Source organism: Hyla sarda (assembly GCF_029499605.1).
Source record: "Hyla sarda isolate aHylSar1 chromosome 1 unlocalized genomic scaffold, aHylSar1.hap1 SUPER_1_unloc_4, whole genome shotgun sequence".
NCBI lineage: Eukaryota > Metazoa > Chordata > Amphibia > Anura > Hylidae > Hyla > Hyla sarda.
In genome coordinates this window covers 322,527-344,820 of record NW_026607590.1, presented here as the reverse complement: position 1 = coordinate 344,820, position 22,294 = coordinate 322,527, and the positions used below count along the sequence as shown (strand labels likewise).

General features: G+C 41.5%; 2 protein-coding genes across 3 annotated transcripts in view; both read left to right on the top strand.

The window, feature by feature from the left end:
- The window catches only part of LOC130298199 (oocyte zinc finger protein XlCOF7.1-like), a 177,927-nt gene extending 175,853 nt beyond the window's left edge, over positions 1–2,074 (top strand). The window contains 2 exon segments of the mRNA XM_056551116.1: positions 1,019–1,871; positions 1,873–2,074. Of these exon segments, the coding sequence (XP_056407091.1) occupies positions 1,019–1,871; positions 1,873–2,038 (1,019 nt within the window). The 3' untranslated portion in view covers positions 2,039–2,074.
- The window catches only part of LOC130298186 (gastrula zinc finger protein XlCGF57.1-like), a 91,119-nt gene that overhangs the window by 56,684 nt on the left and 12,141 nt on the right, over positions 1–22,294 (top strand). The window contains exons 1-2 of one of the 2 annotated variants that reach the window (XM_056551097.1): positions 10,989–11,053; positions 11,948–12,046. The exons of the other annotated variant lie outside the window; for it this stretch is intronic. The gene's annotated coding sequence lies outside the window, so the exon portion shown is untranslated. Of the gene's footprint in view, positions 1–10,988; positions 11,054–11,947; positions 12,047–22,294 lie in introns of those variants that run through there. 2 annotated transcript variants of the gene reach the window in all.

Genomic DNA, 22,294 nt, shown 5'->3' with positions numbered 1-22,294 from the left:
TAAAATAAGGGAAAATAGTGATTAAAATTTTTATTAGGGTGAATTTTTCAATTTGTTTTTTAACTTTTATTTTTAACTCCTTATGTCCCCATAGGGGACTATCTATAGCAATCATTAGATTGCCAATGCTGTTCAGTACTATACATGATCAGTATTATCAGCGATCTTCTGCTCTGGTCTGCTGGAAGGCAGATCAGTGAATAAGACCCCGGGAGAGCGGCGGAGGCAGGTGAGGGGACCTCCGTGCCGGCAAGTATCAGATCAGCGATTACAAGCGCCGCGCTGCCACAGGTGCCGTGATCTGTATTGATCAAGGTATCTGAGGGGTTAATGGTGGATGAAGTACTGCCGCACCAGGATGTCCATTTATGTCCATTGTCATTAAGGGGTTAAAGTCCTTGTTTGCGCTGTTGTTTTTCTTGTCTCTGTTGTCTCCATCTTATATAGTCAGCAGGATTTCCATGTAGACGACTAGAGGAATAATTTGGGATATTTCCCAGCACTTCTGTATTGCTGGGGGCTCTGAACCGCCTCGGCTGTCGTCTGATTTGTGCCCTATGGATTGTTCATTGCTGCTGGATGGGAGTGTGATGGGGTCCAGGAGTGGGGTGTATGTGACCTGAAGACCCTATATTATGTCTACATTAACTATTTATTATCCGGAGGACGGGGAGAAGGTTCCATGATGTCACATGCTGCACTTATAATGTTCTACTAAAAAGACTATAAATATGGGCGCAGTTATTAATAAAATCTGTGTTATTCTCTGCAGATTCTTGTAGCAGGAGATCAGAGGAGAATCTTATATCTTCAGATTATAAAGCAGATGATGATATCACACAAGATACATATGAAGAACATTCCATTATCCCAGATACACCCTCAGCCCTTCACAGCCAAGATCTGTCATCTCATCCTTATATACAGGTCCTGTCTTCTCACTCATCACAGGATGTTCAGCAAAATAAAGGTCACAGAAGGGGTGTTGGACATGTAAGAGATCATACAGGAAAGAAATCATTTTCATGCTCAGAATGTGGGAAATGTTTTGCTGAGATATCAATTCTTGTTCAACATCAAAGAACTCACACAGGAGAGAAGCCGTTTTCATGCTCAGAATGCGTGAAATGTTTTACTAAGAAATCATATCTTGTTCAACATCAAAGAACTCACACAGGGGAGAAGCCATTTCCATGTTCAGAATGTGGAAAATGTTTTACTGATAAATCAAGTCTTGTTGAACATCGAAGAACACACTCAGGGGAGAAGCCATTTTCATGTTTAGAATGTGGGAAATGTTTTGCTCAGAAATCAACTCTTCTTCAACATCAAAGAATTCACACAGGAGAGAAGCTGCTTTCATGCTCAGAATGCGGGAAACGTTTTTCTAAGAAATCACATCTTGTTCAACATAAAAGAACTCACACAGGGGAGAAGCCATTTTCATGTTCAGAATGTGGAAAATGTTTTACTGGCAAATCAAGTCTTGTTCAACATCAAAGAACTCACACACTGGAGAAGCCATTTTTATGTTCAGAATGTGGAAAATGTTTTACTGAGAAATCAATTCTTGTTCAACATCAAAGAACTCACACAGGAGAGAAGCCGTTTTCATGCTCAGAATGCGTGAAATGTTTCACTAAGAAATCACATCTTGTTCAACATCAAAGAACTCACACAGGGGAGAAGCCATTTTCATGTTTAGAATGTGGGAAATGTTTTTCTCAGAAATCAACTCTTCTTCGCCATCAAAGAACTCACACAGGGGAGAAGTCATTTTCATGTTCAGAATGTGGAAAATGTTTTACTGAGAAATCACATCTTGTTCAGCATGAAAGAACTCACACAGGAGAGAAGCTGTTCTCATGCTCAGAAATGTTTTACTAATAAATCACATCTTGCTGTACATCAAAGAACTCACACAGGGGAGAAACCATTTTCATGTTCCGAATGTAGAAAGTGTTTTACTGACAAATCAAGTCTTCTTAGACATCAAAGAACTCACACAGAAGAGAAGCCAATTCAGAGCAATAAATGATGCAGATAACACATTTATATATTAACCATGTACATAGGATATATAAAATATACATATATATCATATACTGCATCTCCAAACTTGTTACCAATTGTTAAAGGGGTACTCCAGGGGAAAACGTTTTAGTTTTTTTTTTTTAAATCAACTGGTGCCAGAAAGTTAAACAAATTTGTAAATTACTTCTATTACAAAAATCGTAATCCTTCCAGTACTTATTAGCTGCTGAATACTACAGAGGAAATTCTTTTCTTTTTGGAACACAGTGCTCTCTGCTGACATCTCTGTGCATTTTATGAACTATCCAGAGAAGGAGAAAATCCCCATAGAAAACATATGCTGCTCTGGACAGTTCCTAAAGTGGACAGAGATGTCACCAGAGAGCACTGTGTTCATGATGTCAGCAGGGAGCTATGTGTTCCAAAAAGAAAAGAATTTCCTCTGTAGTATTCAGCAGCTAATAAGTACTAGAAGGATTAAAGGGGCACTGTCATTGTTAAAAACGTTTCATATATTGCAGGACTCATTATAATATGACATTTCACAATATACACCTGTTAACATTTTTTTTTATTTTCACCTGAAATTCAAGCTCAAAATAGCCACCACTAGGGGTCGCCTGTCTTTAGCCAGACAGACTAGTCTAGATTTTACAGCATACTGGATACCGGCCGTAAAGCATACCGGTATCCAGTATAGGAGATTTCTATTGTGTATGCAAAACTACAGATAAAGGATGTGTGGACATGCTGGGAGCTGTAGTTTTACAACAGCTGGAGGCAACATTGCTCTAACACAGTTATTTACAAACATTGCAGCTTCAGTTGTTACTAAACTACAACTCCCAGCATGCTGAAATAGTCAAAGCTTTCTCGGACTCCTGAATGACAAAGAAGTTGATCATAACAAGAAAAAGGCAAAAGTTGGGCCGTTGGTGGCGCTGGTCCTGATGAAAAGAAAGCTCTGTAGACCCTTCTCAGTGTCTAAATGTGCTTTCTGTGCTAATAAAACCACATTTAGACACTGAGAAGGGTCTACAGAGCTTTCTTTTCATCAGGACCAGCGCCACCAACGGCCCAACTTTTGCCTTTTTCTTGTTATTTACACTGCTGGGACATCACCTTTGCTCCAGAGGACCGTGGCTGCAGACCTGAGACATCACCTAAGGCTATCATAGATGTTGTGCTCTCAGCACAACGAAAATAGGTGAGTGTTACAACTTAACTTGTTTTCATCTCACCTATAAACATCCTTCACTAGGGGCGCATATCCCTGTTTTTTTCTTCTACTTTCTATAAAGAAGTTGATCAGACATTCAGGAGTCGGTGAAAGATGAATGACACACATAGTGACAGCTATGCTGATTAGCATCCAGCTTTACTAGGAGAAGATAAAACAGATAGAACATGTATTCATAAAAATGCTGTACTTTTATCTAAAAAATCCTTGCACTAATTTTATAAAGATCTATTCTTATATTTATACATTTTATCCTGTTATGAATTCACCATAATGTCTTCTGATTACTGCAGGCAAGCTACAAGCATCTTCCTCTGACACATAAAACCAGAGAGGAAAGGGTTACAGAGTAGAGAGTACTGATTGGCTGACTGCCCAGGCTTGCTCCTGTGAGGGAGACAGACTGACACGCCCCCTCCAGCCTGCACAATGAAAAAGTAACTCACCAGCAGATAAATGCTTATATCTCTGGATATATAGGTCCGAGACACATAAACATTATATGCACATGATCAGGATTGGGTCCTGAGTAACATATCACTTTTTTTCTTTTTTTTGCACTGTCAGGTACGCTTTAAGATTTTTTAATAGAAGTAATTTACAAATCTGTTTAACTTTCTGGCACCAGTTAATAAAAAAAAAAAAGTTTTCCACCGGAGTACCCCTTTAGTAAAAGTTTTCTTTCTTATATTATTTATTATCTTATATTCATCTCTGCACACTGGACTTATAATAAATGTAATATTGTCCCTGACGTTGTATATAGGGAATGTAACGCGTCAGTGTTGTCCCCGCCCCCTTCTCATTATGATTATAGAGACTTTAATTCAAGGCATCAGACAGGATCCGCGCGTCTTGAAGATTGAAGATCGTCTCTTCTGAACATAAGACGCTGCAGATACTTTTATTTATCACAAACCCTAGACCAGCGTTTCCCGTCTTGACGTCTATTTTCGGTCTCAGATCATAAAATCCATTTTTCTATATGAGAAGTCGTCAATATCTCAGCGTCCCCCGGGTTCAGTAAACATCGGTGTAATTCTTTTCCTTTTCTTTGTCCTCCCCGGGGTATAAAATCCCTAGAGATCTGATCACATCTGGTACAAGATCTCTTTACTTCACACTTTGCGCCATTATTACACGGATTGAAGACCCAGTTACACGCTCGTAAATTCCCATATATGTCGTGGATTGGAAGGAAAAAGGTTCTTAAATCTTATATTTACCAATAATATTTTATATTTTTACAGTCCGTCCCTATCATAGTACGGAATTGTTCTTCTATCCGATGGTTATTTAGTAATTTTGTTATGATTCAGAAGAGACCACGTGTCCCGTATAGACGCTCACCCTGAAGACATTAGACGGCGGTTTTGTGTTTCCGGATTTACACACTGTTACGCCTAGCGCTCCGGGTCCCCGCTCCTCCCCGGAGCGCTCACGGCGTCTTTTTCCCTGCAGCGCCCCGGTCAGTCCCGCTGACCGGGAGCGCTGCACTGTCATGGCCGTTGGGGATGCGATTCGCACAGCGGGACGCGCCCGCTCGCGAATCGCATCCCAGGTCACTTACCCGTCCCGGTCCCCTGCTGTCATGTGCTGGCGCGCGCGGCTCCGCTCTCTAGGGCGCGCGCGCGCCAGCTCTCTGAGACTTAAAGGGCCAGTGCACCAATGATTGGTGCCTGGCCCAATTAGCTTAATTGGCTTCCACCTGCTCCCTGGCTATATCTGATCTCCTCCCATGCACTCCCTTGCCGGATCTTGTTGCCTTGTGCCAGTGAAAGCGTTTAGTGTGTCCAAAGCCTGTGTTACCTGAACTTCTGCTATCCATCCTGACTACGAACCTTGCCGCCTGCCCCCGACCTTCTGCTACGTCTGACCTTGCCTCTGCCTAGTCCTTCTGTCCCACGCCTTCTCAGCAGTCAGCGAGGTAGAGCCGTTGCTAGTGGATACGACCTGGTTGCTACTGCCGCAGCAAGACCATCCCGCTTTGCGGCGGGCTCTGGTGAACACCAGTAGCCTCTTAGAACCGGTCCACTAGCACGGTCCACGCCAATCCCTCGCTGACACAGAGGATCCACTACCTGGAAGCCGAATCGTGACACACACTTATTATAAAGCTTTTCCTTCGTCTGGATTATTAGAGCTCGTTCGCTCTTCTTTTTCTCATCCTCCCCTTTATATTCCTCCTCATGTGGATATGGAATTCTCCTCAGTCCCTCCTTCTATAGGGCCCATTTTGTGGCCCCCGCACTCCTCCTTGGCCTCTCTAGTTCTTTCCTCTTTTATATATAACTTTGTCGGTATTACGAGACTGCTCTACGACTGATTCTGATTTCCCTTCCCCCTAACCCCACTTTCTTTACTCCCTATGGTTATTACTAAACACATTTTCCCTCTTCCCCTTTGTGGGAACGTTTACATTCTTTTACGTTACGAGATTTATATTCTTCTACTAAGACTTTGGCCATAGAGGAATCTCAGGCTTTCTGGGGTTTTATAAGTAAGTTTATCTTTACTCTCCAATGTTTTAAGCGTTATACTAACATACGTCCCTGAAATTGGTTAGAGAGATTGTATTTATTTCCTAAATAATAATAATATCTAAGCTTTATTCTTATCTGATTTCTTCTGCTCCTAATAGTAACCAAAATGCATCTTATATAAGAAGAGGAGCTGAATATCCAACTCGCTGAAGAACAGTGCGGATTTATACGTACTCGTATACAGGAGAGTTCATATGTTATATTGTCGGGGGTATGGGACTCCTCCTCTCCTTTTGTCACATGGTATTCCAGAATCTTCTCAATGTTGGAGGTGTGGGTTTGAGTCGTGGACTCTTTTACATATACAGGGGTCTTGCTTGAAAATGTTATCTCTCTGGCGGGAAGATATTTCGATTACCGTATATACTTGTGTATAAGCACATTTTTTCATGGTGAAAATTCCCCCCTCGGCTTAAACTCGAGTGAAAAAAAAAATTTGCACTGACATCAGTCCAGGCATACAGATGATGGTGGTCTGGGTCGGCCATCTTCACCGGGAGGCCCCCCTTCTTTGCTTCGGGCCGGCCCTGGACTCATCCATGGTAGGGACTGTCTGCACAGGGACCGTCCGCATACCGGTGGGAAAAGTGAGCTGATCGTGTCCGTCCATCTGGCCCCTGACTAGTGATGCTGGGGTAGGGTCGCCGCCACGCAGGGATTCCCCTGATGTCACGGACCTCTCCCTTTCCCGGCTGTCAGGCAACAGGAAAAGACCTGCCGCCGCCGAGAGCTACAACCGGGGAGGTGATTAGACGATAAGAGAGGGGGATGGATGATGACAGGAAGGGGGATGGGTGTTTGTTGCAGTGGGTGATGATAGGCTTATACTCGAATTAATAGGTTTTCCCCAGGTTTTTGTGGTAAAATTAGGGGCTTCGGCTTATACTCCAGTATATACAGTATTTTCTTGGTTACAACAAAAAGAGATACATTTTACTCTGGAAATTGTTCTTCTTGCGGTTACTTCTTCGGATTTCTGTCCTATGTCGACTTGCTGAATCACACACCTACTATTGGTGACTAGACGGCTTATTCCGATATACTAGAGATCTTTTACCCCCCTCCAACCATTTTGTAGGAGTGCAAAAAAAGTTCCCAGTTCCAAATTTGAGAAACCTTTTTCATGGCAAAAGTTCTTAAGAAATTCCTTGGAGACTTGTTTTCCTTAGATTACTTTTAGAACCTTTTCATTAAGTAATTATGTTTTATGCTAGACGTCAGGTTTATCTATTTCTTTTCTTATCTATTTCTATCGTTCTTTATTTTTTTTCTAAAGTTCTAAAGAGTTTATTATTTAGAGTTTGTAATTTCTGTATTATTGCGGCAATATGAATATTATTGTGGTGTAACGATGATTTGTTACTATCACGCAATGCAAATTATTTAGGAAAATTTGGGTTAATCTTAAAAGAATTTGTCATATAAGAAATAATCTTCGTTTTACACCGGTGTGGTTTAACCCTAGGTTGAAGGAATTTAATGAATTTCAAGATACTGGTTCTTGGATTAAGGTCGGGGTAAGATTAATTGAACACATTTTTGTGAAAGGGAAAACTTGCACTTTTGAAAAATTAAAGGGGTATTCCAGGCCAAAACTTTTTTTATATTTATCAACTGGCTCCGAAAAGTTAAACAGATTTGTAATTACTTCTATTAAAAAATCTTAATCCTGCCAATAGTTATTAGCTTCTGAAGTTGAGTTGCTGCTTTCTGTCTAACTGCTCTCTGATGACTCACGTCCCGGGAGCTGTGCAGTTCCTTTGAGGATATTCTCCCATCATGCACAGCTCCCAGGACGTGACATCATCATTGAGCAGTTAGACAGAAAACTTCAGAAGCTAATAACTATTGGAAGGAATAAGATTTTTTAATAGAAGTAATTTACAAATCTTTCCGGAGCCAGTTGATATATATATAAAAAAGGTTTTGCCTGGAATACCCCTTTAAAGTAAGATGTAATATCGGTGAATCCTATAGATTCAGATATTATCAAATATATCACACGTATAAATGCACTGTAGATAAAACACTATTTCAGGTTGATTCACATAATATTATAGAATTTTTGGGGAATGGGTTCTATAATAAAAAAGATATGACCCAAATATACCAAAAATTATTGGTGGAAATAAAGAGAATTTACATAGAGTAGAAGGGAGGTGGATGAAACAATTTCAGTGTAAAAATGAAGATTTTTGGGGTCGTGTGTTTAAGAATGTTAATAGGGTTTCAATTAATAGGGATCACAGATTTATCCAGTGGAACATTTTGTGGAAAACTCCCCTGGCTCCGGATGACTTGGTGAGATTTGGGTATAGACTTGACGCAGAATGCCCAAGATGCCAGCTAAATGAGGCGGATTACACTCATATTATTTGGGCGTGCAGAAAAATTCAGAAATATTGGGAAAGGATATATCAAGAACTTAAAAAGAGATTGGGGATAGATATAGCATTTACATTTGAGGTAGTTATTTTGGGAGATAATACGGAAATAAATAAGAATTCAGAACTTTGCTTGAAATTCCTCTTTCATGCTCGATTATTAATTGTAAGATTGTGGCTTTCAGAGGTGGTCCCAGATATAAGGACTTGGATAAATCTAATAAATAAAGTAAAGAGATAGGAGTTTCTGTCTCTCTTTATGTGAATGTAATTATTGTTATATATGATGTGATAAAAATAATTTAAAAAACAATGATTTGTTGCTTTTTTTAATCTTTTGTTAACAATAAAAGAGACATTAGGGGGGAAAAAAAGTTTTTCTTTTATAACGTAGTCACCGATCCAGCGATGTCATCTCTATAATTTTACATGGGAGGAAAAGAGTCTCATATATGGCTACAAGGTAACAGGACATGAGCAGATTAGACATATAAAATCACTTCTATCTTTTGGCTTCTAGGACATTCTGATCCTATAGGTGTTAGATTAGTGGGGTCTCCTACTCTACACAGGGTCCTTCCTTAGGTTATAGAGGGAAGAACAAGTTGTATTCGGCTGAAGTGCGGAGAAGAATTAACCAGGTGGCTCTATGGTTGGTTCCCAGATCTCTGAGGGGCTGAAGCCAGCTGTGCGATCTCCGTTCAAGGAAAGGACTTGTTAGACGTCATTTGTTAATTTAAAGGGGTATTTTTTTATATCAACTGGCTCTAGAAAGTTAAACAGATTTGTAAATGACTTCAATTAAAGAATCTTAATCCTTCCAATAATTATCCGCTGCTAAAGTTGAGTTGTTCTTTTCTGTCTGGCAACAGTGCTCTCTGCTGACATCTCTGTTTGTCTCGGGAACTGCACAGAGTAGAAGAGGTTTGCTATGGGGATTTGCTTCTACTCTGGACAGTTCCCGAGACAGGTGTAATCAGAGAGCACTTAGATAGAAAAAACAACTCAACTTCAGTAGCTCATAAGTACTGAAAGGATTAAGATTTTTTTATAGAAGTAATTTACAAATCTGTTTAACTTTCTGGAGCCAGTTGATATATATAAAAAAAAGTTTTTTCCTGGAATACCCCTTTAACCTGTTCAGGACGTAGGGCGTATGGATACGCCAGTGGGAATTCCGGTCCCCGCCTCTAGCCGGTTGGGGACTGGACCGGAATGCCTGCTGAAATCATTCAGCAGGCATCCCGGCACATCCTCCCCCCCCCCATGTCGGCAATCGGAGAAAATCGCATGTCAATTCAGACATGCGATTTTCTCCTATTCCGGGCTGATAGGGTCTCTGGTAGGGTCTCACACGGAAAATAGGGATGATCGGAGCTGTCAGCGACAGCCTCGATCATCCTGAGGGATAGGAGCGAGGTTGCAGTGCTGCGAATTCTGACCAATGGCAGTGGACGACAGGGGGTTGCCATGGAAACCCCCCCTCTGCCCACCCCTGGATGTCGGGCAGAACGGGGGGAGAAGATGGCGGCTGGTACCTGAAGAGAAGATGCTGTGGGGACCGCCGATCAGCGGTGGAGACTGCGGAGATCAGCGGCGCAGGTAGGGAGGCGACGGTGGGGGGAAAAAGAAAGGTGGCAGTAAAGCGATCCTTACTGCTGCCCTTTTAGTGCTTGCCAAACTGCAACTTCCAGCATGCCCAGACAGCCAAAGGCTGTCTGGGCATGCTGGGAGTTGTAGTTTTGCAACATCTGGAGGGTCACAGTTTGGAGACCACTATTTCAGTGGTGCCCAAAGGTGGCCCTCCAGGTGTTGCCAAACTACAACTCTCAGCATGCCTAGACTGTCCAGGCATGCTGGGAGTTGTAATTCTGTAACATCTGTCCCTTCAGATTTAGCAATTTTCATGAAAATTTTGAAAATTGCTGCTCTACTTTGAAGCCCTCTTATTTTTTTCTAAAAGTTAAAATATGTCCATTTTATGATGTGAACACAAAGTAGACATATTGTATTTGTGAACCAATATAAAATTTATTTATAATATCCATTTTCCTTACAAGCAGAGAGCTTCAAAGTTAGAAAAATGCAAAAATTTTTACATTTTCATGAAATTTTGGGATTTTTCACCAAGAAAGGATGCAAGTAACGCCGAAAATTTACCACCAAAATAAAGTAGAATATGTCACGAAAAAAACTATCTCAGAATCAGAATAATCGGTAAAAGCATCAGAGTTATTAATGCATAAAGTAGGGCTGCGTCCTTAAGGTGAAAATGAGCTGCGTCCTTAAGGGGTTAAGTCATGTGATCCGTTTATCATGTGATATTTGTATAGAGTTATATGTTAGGACCTGCGAGTCATGTGATGTACCCATGATTGAATGGTCACAGGTAACTAAGTAACTTGCCACCAATGAGCATTAGTCTAGCCCACACTATATAAAGGGCTGTATTCTGATCCTTCTTCCTGTTTGTTCCTGTGTTAGTTCCGGGATCATCAGATAAGACAAGCACAGATTTATCTCTTATCTCTACTCATCTCAGATAGGCCTCAAGCCATATCACAGCAGCCACTTATAACTCCGGGACTACTTCCAAGCCAAAGTAACAGTAGCACAGTGGTTCACTCAAGTGTATGCTCAGTCCTGACAAGTGTGCGAGGTTACCTGCAAACCAGAGACCTCAGAACCGTAAAGACTGTTAATGGTTGTTATTGCTGCACAAGCTACAAGTAAAGAGTTAACGTTCTGCATAACTTCAGCCGTGGACATTCTATTACTTCCATCACCGTTTCTGGGCAGATTAGTGGCAGTGAACCAACTGGAAAAACCTGCACCCTGGCGTCACGATACAAGTAAGGAGTTAATACCAACTCGCCCCCACACAGGGTTAATACCACCAGACCCTGCAGCTAGCTTGTATCACCCGACTACCACACTACTTCCCCCCTAAGGATCTGTGCCCCTGCCCCCTAATGATCTGCACTACTGCCCCCTAATAATCTGCACTACTGTCTCCCTAATGATCTTTGACACTACCCTCTAATGATCTGCACCACTGCCCCCTAATGATCTGCACTACTGCCCTCTAATGATCTGCACTACTGCCCCCTAATGATCTATGACACTGCCCTCTAATGATCTGCACTACTGCCCTAATGATCTGCACCACTGCCCTCTAATGATCTGCACCACTGCCCCCCTAATGATCTGCACCACTGCCCCCTAATGATCTGCACTACAGTCCTAATGAACAGTTTAGATGTTTTCAGAATACTTTACCCAGTTTCCCTGCTTGTCTTTCCATTAACCTGTAGACCTGACCTCTTGGTTCCACCCAACACCCCCCAGCAATCTACTTTTGTTACTATTGCTTATTTTTACATGTATATATGGATTTGCTCTATTCTTGACTTTATTTTTGGTCTGAACTTTTGCTAATAATCAGAGGTGGCTCTCCTATTAGGCGAGCTGGGCTGCTGCCTAAGGCCTTGCCTAAAGGGGGGGGGGCTAAAGGGGGCAGCTTCTACTATATGCTGGGGGCTGCTACTACTATATAGGGGGACCTACCTACAGGTGACACCTACTTACTTGAGACACCTGTGTAATGCAGAAACCATGTAAGGAGAATCTATCTACCCTTCCCCAAACCCACGTATCTACCCACTCTACTATGTGGGACACTCGTGTTATTATTACTGTATAGAGCGCTAAAGGTGCTAGAAAAATCTAAAATGTTTGTCTGGCAGGTTCTGTGGAGTTGTGGCTGAAAGAAATCATCATGACGGTCTGGGCTGTATAGAGAAGAAAAAGGAAAGTGATGAGAGAAGAGGTCACCTGATGTAACTGTATGTAATCAGTACTGTTATATGGTGTGTAGAGCCGAGGTCACTACTGTCTGTGTATAGCGGTGTTATAATGTGTAGTCATGGTGCGGTACAATCATTTGTCCCTTGTATAGTGGTGTTATTGGTGATACTGTGTATAGCGGTTTTATCCAGTATCAGTATGGTAGTATTATCCGGTCACTATATCGTGGTCATTAGGGATGCAGCGAACCATTATTTTAATAATCGATTAGTTGCCGATTATTTCGTCGATTAATCGGAAAAATGTCAAAATGCCAAAAAAAAGGGGTTCAGCTGATTCTACTTGAAGAATCCTGTACAATGGCCATATGAAAAGTTTGTAGAATGTGATTTCACCAAACAGCAGAATTATTATTTTTTTTATGTTTTTGCCGGTTGCTGTCATTATTAATGATCCTGTACAAAAACAGCGTAAATTTGATACTGCCGCATGGGTAACTGTCTGAACTATTAAAATAAAATGTTAATGATTTACTAACATTTAATTTTAATAGTTCAGACAGTTCGCCACGCGGCAGTATCACATATGTAAAAAAAAAATGTTTTTACTTTTTTTGTATAGCAATAGGAAAAGGGGGAGCTAATTTTTATTAGGGGGGGGGTTTATTTCCATTTTTTTTTTACTTTACGCTTTTTATATAGCACTCCTATACACATGTGGGTATGTGCAGACTGCAGAGCATTGCACCCGACCCATGTCTGTTGTACGGACTCTGTAGTACAAACACTAGGGTGCAAATGCTCTGCAGCCCCCCCATGTGTATAGCAGTGTATATGTACTACAAACACACTGCTTTACCCATGGGGGTATGTGCAGAGCATTGCATCCTAGTGTCTGTAGTACAGACACTAGGATGCAATGCTCTGCACATACTACCATGTGTATAGAAGTGTGTATGTAGTACACACATGCTGCTTACACACTCAGCTCTGCTACATACACACACTGAGCTCTGCTACATACACACACTGAGCTCTGCTACATGCACACACTCACACACTCAGCTCTGCTACATACACAAACTCACACACTTACACACTCAGCTCTGCTACATACACACAATCACACACTCAACTCTGCTGCATACACACTCTCAGCTCTGCTACATACACTCACTCACACACTCAGCTTTGCTACTTACACACACTCAGCTCTGCTGCATACACACACTCACACTCAGCTCTGCCACACACACAATCACACATAACTCTGCTGCATACACACACTCAGCTCTGCTACACATACACACACACACACACACACAGTCAGCTCTGCTACATACACACATTCACACACTTAGCTCTGCTACATACACACATTCACACACTCTGCTCTGCTATATACACACACACACTCAGCTCTGCTACATACACACAATATCGCACTCAACTCAATTTTCACAAAGTCTAGAGCCGCTCATAGAACTCTAGGCTTCTATGTATTATGATCGTGTCATCAATGTTGTTGAATGTTTTGATTCTATGATTTTACCTTTTTCATGTATATTTAGTCCACAATATGACAGGTTTCTTAGGTTTATATATATTTATTATAAGACACACACTAGCACTTAAACTCTTCTAAAATGAAATAAAGTCCTGTGCTTCTTAGTTGGTCCATTGACAGTCAGCACTGTAATTGCGGTGGTGGTCTTACTTTTCCTTTGTGGGAAATTTGGTTATGATACCGTTCTGTAGACACGTTATGAGATGTCCCCTTATTGCCGCGTGGTCATATGTCACCTCTGGGTCTCCGTCCTTTGCCAGCAACTCATAAGCATAAGCGATGGCAAACACTCCACAGTCGTAGTTATTACTCTGCTGGTCTACGTCCAGAAAGTGCAGATGATTAAGGGGCTCGTGTACCACTCCACTGTATAGGTTTGTTATCTGGTCACGTATGGAAGGGGACAGATTGTGGGTTCTTATGCTGTCGGCCACCATGATCTTGCCATCTCTATAGCAGGTGGTTAGCCAATGCATTCTTTTCCAGTCGTTATGGATCTGAACGGCATCTTTTGTTACCTCGTACCCGGGAAAGAGGACAGCGGCCACAGGCTGGAGGCCATCGGAGTCGGGGAATTGCCTTTGGAGGAGATCTTGAGCCATGTTGATGATCTCATCATCCAGCATGCCGTCATAGCCTTGACTTTGCAGCACTGACATTTGTCCAGGAGACAGGCCCTTGGTGTTCTGTGGTGTGTAGATATTGGGCTCATCCTGGGATGGACCTTCATCTTCACCACTTTGATCACACTTGCCTTCTGTCCTGGGTTTCTTGGCTGGTGGTGCGGTGTCAGGCTCCTCCGAGGCCGCAGCCTTTCTCTTCTCTTCTTCTAAGTTGTCATCATCAGATGATTGGTTTTTATTGGTTGGTTTCTCTACAACAACTTCTTCTAAGTCGTCATGTTGTGTAGCTTTATATTTCTTAATACAGATGTAGAATATGACCCCGATCACTAACAGGGTAAATAATCCACTGGGTATAGCAATAATATAAAGCTCCATGATCGCTCTCAATCACAGTCTGAGGCTGAAGCTGGTTACACAGAACCTTTCATCAGTATGTCCAGCATTGTCACATCATCCAGGACTATTTTCTTTGGTGCATTTTACTTTTCCATCCACAGGACTTGTTTTTTTGCACAACTGATTGTACTTTGTAATGACACCTTCTATTTTACTATAAAATGTCCAGCGACACCAAGAAAATGTCATTTGTGGAGTAGGAATTAAAGAGAAATAAAAAATAATGTGCACCTTTTGGTGTTTTTGTTTTTCCACAGTGCAGTTCATGGTAAACCTGGCACGTTCTCTTTATTTTGTCATTTAATATGATTTCAGCGATACTCATAGTTACATTTGGTTTATACTATCGCACTTCTCTTAGAAAAGTAAAACCTTTTTTTTCCCATAATAAATCTTCTTCCAATTCCCCTATTCTGCCCCATATGACTTTCGCCATCTTCCATGTACAGGGCTGTTTGTGGGGCGGGTTGCGCTGTCATCTACAGGTTTTAATGGCGCCATTTACCATTTTTCTTTAGAATGGACTCATTGGGAGAGATTCATCAAATCCGGTGCAGAGGAAGAGTGAAGCAGCCGCCCACAGCGACCAGTCAGACCGCATATCCCATCTTTATAAAGGCCTATGAAAAATGAAAGTAGCGATCTGATTGGTCTTCATGGCGACTTATCCCCTCCTCCTCCACACGGGTCCGATAAACCTCTCCCATTACAGATTATTTATACACCATATTTTATTGTATTATAATGTAAGTCAATGGTAAAAAGATCCTGTAGTAATGTGAAGCGCAGAATCTGTTTTAGCATCTAACGTTACGTTTTTGTCCTTTCCAAGAGTATAAACGGAATCACAAACACAGTTATCAAAACCCGTCCAGAGGAAAAGTTCCCCAGTTGCCCATAGCAACCAATCAGATGGCTTCTTTCACTTTGCAGAGGCCTTGGTAACAATGAAAGAAGCGATCTGATTGGTTGCTATGGGCAATTGGGTAACTTTTCCTCTTGAAGGGTTTTGATAAATCTCCCCAGTGTGACTCTCGCCCCCTACTGGACACATTACACAACTAAGAACCATGCCGGCTGCTTCACAATACCAATATCTTCCCACTATGTTTTATCACCATTTCTGGGAGAGAAAAGGCCCCAAAAAAGGCTCAAAAATCTGTCCCAAAAGGAGCAAATATTTCCTGTAGAATTCCTATAAATGTAATGGGGAAATGGCTTTTTGTGCACAGTTTAATGTTCCAGCCATTATTGTTACAGAAAATGGTGGGGATTATAGCCTAAAGCTTGGACCTGTATGCCAGGAAAGTTTAACTTGTTACATCCCGGCCTGCGTGACTTGCTGCACCACTTAAGCAGGACTAGGTCTGTGCATCGGTATACAGCAGTGTTTCCCAAACAGGGTGCCTCCAGCTGTTGCAAAACACCCAGCATGCCTGGACAATTTTATGAGATGTTTTTCTATTTTAGAAACTACTCTCAGCTCCCAGCATGTACTGACAGACCATGCATGCTGAGAGTTGTAGTTGTGAACACAGCTGTAGGCACACGGGTCGGGAAACACTAAGTTAGGATCTGTTTTCTAACTCAGTGTTTCCCAACCCGTGTACCTCCAGCTAGTGCAGAACTACAACTCCCAGCATGCCTGGACTGTCTGGGCATGCTGAGAGTTGTAGTTTTGCAACATCTGCACAGTGGTCTCCAATCTGTGGCCCTCCAGATGTTGCAAAACTACAACTCCCAGCATGCCCAGACAGCCAAAGGCTGTCTGGGCATGCTGGGAGTTGTAGTTTTGTAACTTCTATCAGGCCACAGAGAAGATCACTCATAATAATTTTATAAATAGTTTGAGATTTTTATAAACCAGTATAATAATAGAAAAGTATATAACATGGGGATCATTTTAATCGTATTGACCCATAGAATAAAGAAAATGTCATTTTTACCGTAAAGTGAACAGCGTGAAAACAAAACCTTCCAAAATTTACAAAATTGTGGTTTTCTCTTAAATTTCCCCTCACATATAATAATTTTTGGGGTCCGCCGTACATTTTATGGTAACATGAGTGATGTCATTACAAAGGACAAAGTGCAAAAAACAAGTCCTCATATGGGTCTGTGGATGGAAATATAAAAGAGTTACGATTATTAGAAGGCGAGGAGGGAAAAACGAAAATACAAAAACCACGCAGGACATATATTTACGTCCTGCGCCGGCTCCCGTGATATAACGTCAAATCGGGTCGTTCCTGGCGGCCATCAACGGCCAGGACCCGCGGCTAATACCGGACATCACCAATCGCGGTGATGCCCGGTATTAACCCTTCAGACACGCCGATCAAACAATAGCATGGCATTGATGAGTGTTATCGCTGCTCGACTGCTCCTGCCTGGATCTCAGACACGGAACAGTCATTCAGCGATCGGACAACGAGGAGGATCCCTACCTGCCTCCTCACTGTCCAATCACCAAATGACTGCTCCGTGCCTGAGATCCAGACAGGAGCAGTCGAGTGGAGATAACACTGATACATTCCCTGCTATTGTATGGCAGTGACCAGTGTAGGAAATCAGTGTGTGCAATGTTATAGCCTCCTATGTGGGCTGTAACATTGCAACAAAATAAGAAGTTAAAATAAACTGTTAATAAATGTGATTTAACCCCTTCCCTAATAGTCTGAATCACCCCCCTTTTTCCATAAAAATAAAAAACTATGTCAATAAAAATAAAAATAAACATATGTGGTATCATCGCGTAAGTAAATGTCAAAACTATAAAAATATATTGTTAATTATACCGCACGGTCAAAGGCGTACCCGTAAAAAAAAATTCCAAAATAGCGTATTTTTGGTCACTTTTTGTACCATAAAAAAATAAGTAAAAAGCGATCAAAAAGTCTGATTAAAACAAAAATGGTACCGATACAAAGTTCAGATCACGGCGCAGAAAATGAGCCTCATACCGCCCCATATGTGGTAAAATAAAACAGTTATAGGGGTCAGAAGATGACATTTTAAAACATATTTATTTTCCTGCATGTAGTTATGATTTTTTCCAGAAGTGCGACAAAATCAAACCTATATAAGTAGGGGATCATTATAATCGTATGGACCTACAGAATAAAGAGAAGGTGTCATTTCTACCAAAAAGTGCACTGCGTAGAAACGGAAGCCCCCAAAAGTTACAAAATGGTGGGGTTATTTTTTTATTTTGTCACACAATGATTATTTGTTTTTTGTTTCGTTGTAGATTTTTGGGTAAAATGACTAATATCACTGCAAAGTATAATTGGTGGCGCACAAAGTAATCATCATATGGATTTTAGGTGGAAAATCGAAAGGGTTATGATTTTTAAAAGGTAAGGAGGATAAAACGAAAGTGCAAAAAGAGTCTTTAAGGGGTTAAACATTTAAATTATTTTTTAAAGACATGATTAGATTTAGACACAAAACTGGAAGAAGAAGAGAGGGAGCAGTCAGGATTTGGGGGGAATGCAGGTGATGTCTTTATTCTTGTGCGGTGCATACACTTCATACAGCGGGACGCCAAGAGCCCGGGATCAAACAGGTTAACAGCTGCTGTCACACTGATCAAGCAGTGCTCCGTCAGACCCCCCACCTGGGCGCAGGTAAAATACACCTCCCCCACCCACGTCACAGAAAAAGCTGGTTAGGAAAGAATCCTGTAAAAGGGAGGTATAAATGTGTCAGCTGTAATTGGCGCAGTTATTGCTGTATTGTACCCCTGGGGGGTATAGAGGTGTCCTGTAGGGACTTTATATGCTGTCCTACCAAAAACCTTGTCTATGCCATTGGCTGCAGTTGCTGTAGATTTTACATTGGGTGCACTACTCGCCCTTTATATATTAGATTTCGGGAGCATGTTAACCCCCTCAGAACGGGGAAAGGCTCCCGAGACTAATACAGCAGGTAAGAGAAGCGCATGATAATGACCCAAAAACATTACAATTTGTAGGATTGCAGAGAATGACTGCAGCGAGTGGAATAGACGTCCGGAACAGTCATGGATACTTAAGACTAATGTCCTGGGAAATCCCGGTGTGAACGACAGATTGGAAATGATGCATCATCTGGATTTTGGTGAAGACGAGTGAACAGACGCACACGATTTGTTATTAATTCACTGTGTGTTAGGACGAAGTGTAACCCCCTCTTCTGTGATGTGGGTGGGGGAGGTGTATTTTACCTGCGCCCAGGTGGGGGGTCTGACGGAGCACTGCTTGATCAGTGTGACAGCAGCTGTTAACCTGTTTGATCCCGGGCTCTTGGAGTCCCGCTGTATGAAGTGTATGCACCGCACTGTTCTAGAATAAAGACATCACCTGCATCCCCCCCAAATCCTGACTGCTCCCTCTGTTCTTCTTCCAGTTTTGTCACATGATTTGTACTTTTACTCTTAAGAGGTTGTAGCAGGGAAGATGGCTTTAATGGCGGTACCGCTATTGTGACCCTTCCGCTGTTGTAAGAGTACGTACCGGGGAAACCAGTCTTCTCATATGGCAGTTACCGACCTCTGTCTCTTCCTGCATCGTGTGTATGATTAGACTTAGAATCGTCCTCCTCTGACCCCTATAACTCTTATTTGTCCGTATACAGGAATGTACGAGCCGGATGTGCCGGGATCTGTACTATTTTATTACCACTATAGTTTTCCTGGGGCTTATTGATTGATTGGTATTTTTTATGTTTACGCCATTGACCGCGCGGTTTCATTAAAGAGAACCTCTGACTAACTTGTTACATGTTATAATCCTCCCAGGTCACTGCCCCATCATGATAAACCACCCCCGGCCTTTATTTTTTATTATTTGTTAGTTTTAAACCTTGATATTACTCTATATTTTCTTCTCAGTCAGATTCACAGACTGGGAAGGGGCGTTCCCCAGCAGGCGTGACATCATCTGAAGCCATACAGGGGAGAACTTCCTCCCACACTCTGCTACACAGCACAGAGCAGTTCAGTGTGAGATGAGCTATGATTGGATAAGGCTGCAACCTCCCCCCTCAGCACTCCAGGCTGCACTTCTTGTTTGAACTTCTGCCAGACCAGCAGGAGTCCAAAGTCTGTGTATGAGATGGGGGAAATGTGCTCAGGACAAGTAGAGAGACACCTAGTGGCAGCTTTTTTTAAACACAAATAAAACATAAAAAACAAAGATTTAAACAAAGATTTTTTTTATTTACCATAAGGAATCCAATAGCAAAAAATAGTTTTATTGAGAGTGACCATTAAAAATTCAACTAGAGAAAAAAACAGACATGGTGGCGTCTACAACATGTGCAGAGATCTCGTCTTCTCAGCAAAATGTATTAAAATAACAGGAGGTTATTATACTTAATGATCATAAAGTCACCGCCACCTGTATATAACCATCATATACAGCTCTACTGTGTACACATACAGCTCAGCTACATGTACATTACACACAGCTCTACTGTGTACACATACAGCTCAGCTACATGCACATTACACATATACAGCTCTACTGTGTACACATACAGCTCAGCTACATGCACATTACACATATACAGCTCTACTGTGTACACATACAGCTCAGCTACATGTACATTACACATATACAGCTCTACTGTGTACACATACAGCTCAGCTACATGTACATTACACATATACAGCTCTACTGTGTACACATACAGCTCAGCTACATGTACATTACACATATACAGCTCTACTGTGTACACATACAGCTCAGCTACATGTACATTACACATATACAGCTCTACTGTGTACACATACAGCTCAGCTACATGTACATTACACATATACAGCTCTACTGTGTACACATACAGCTCAGCTACATGTACATTACACATATACAGCTCTACTGTGTACACATACAGCTCAGCTACATGTACATTACACATATACAGCTCTACTGTGTACACATACAGCTCAGCTACATGTACATTACACATATACAGCTCTACTGTGTACACATACAGCTCAGCTACATGTACATTACACATATACAGCTCTGTGTACACATACAGCTCTACTGTGTACACATACAGCTCAGCTACATGTACATTACACATATACAGCTCTACTGTGTACACATACAGCTCAGCTACATGTACATCACACATATACAGCTCTACTGTGTACACATACAGCTCAGCTACATGCACATTACACATATACAGCTCTACTGTGTACACATACAGCTCAGCTACATGCACATTACACATACAGCTCTACTGTGTACACATACAGCTCAGCTACATGCACATTACACATATACAGCTCTACTGTGTACACATACAGCTCAGCTACATGCACATTACACATATACAACTCTACTGTGTACACATACAGCTCAGCTACATGTACATTACACATATACAGCACTACTGTGTACACATACAGCTCAGCTACATGTACATTACACATATACAGCTCTACTGTGTACACATACAGCTCAGCTACATGTACATTACACATATACAGCTCTACTGTGTACACATACAGCTCAGCTACATGTACATTACACATATACAGCTCTACTGTGTACACATACAGCTCAGATACATGTACATTACACATATACAGCTCTACTGTGTACACATACAGCTCAGCTACATGTACATTACACATATACAGCTCTACTGTGTACACATACAGCTCAGCTACATGTACATTACACATATACAGCACTACTGTGTACACATACAGCTCAGCTACATGTACATTACACATATACAGCTCTACTGTGTACACATACAGCTCAGCTACATGTACATTACACATATACAGCTCTACTGTGTACACATACAGCTCAGCTACATGTACATTACACATATACATCTCTACTGTGTACACATACAGCTCAGCTACATGCACATTACACATATACAGCTCTACTGTGTACACATACAGCTCAGCTACATGTACATTACACATATACAGCTCTACTGTGTACACATACAGCTCAGCTACATGCACATTACACATATACAGCTCTACTGTGTAGACATACAGCTCAGCTACATGTACAGCACACATATACAGCTCTACTGTGTACACATACAGTTCAGCTACATGTACATTACACACATACAGCTCAGCTACATGCACATTACACATATACAGCTCTACTGTGTACATATACAGCTCAGCTACATGTACATTACACATATACAGCTCTACTGTGTACACATACAGCTCAGCTACATGTACATTACACATATACAGCTCTACTGTGTACACATACAGCTCAGCTACATGTACATTACACATATACAGCTCTACTGTGTACACATACAGCTCAGCTACATGTACATTACACATATACAGCTCTACTGTGTACACATACAGCTCAGCTACATGCACATTACACATATACAGCTCTACTGTGTACACATACAGCTCAGCTACATGTACATTACACATATACAGCTCTACTGTGTACACATACAGCTCAGCTACATGCACATTACACATATACAGCTCTACTGTGTACACATACAGTTCAGCTACATGTACATTACACATATACAGCTCTACTGTGTACACATACAGTTCAGCTACATGTACATTACACATATACAGCTCTACTGTGTACACATACAGCTCAGCTACATGTACATTACACATATACAGCTCTACTGTGTACACATACAGCTCAGCTACATGTACATTACACATATACAGCTCTACTG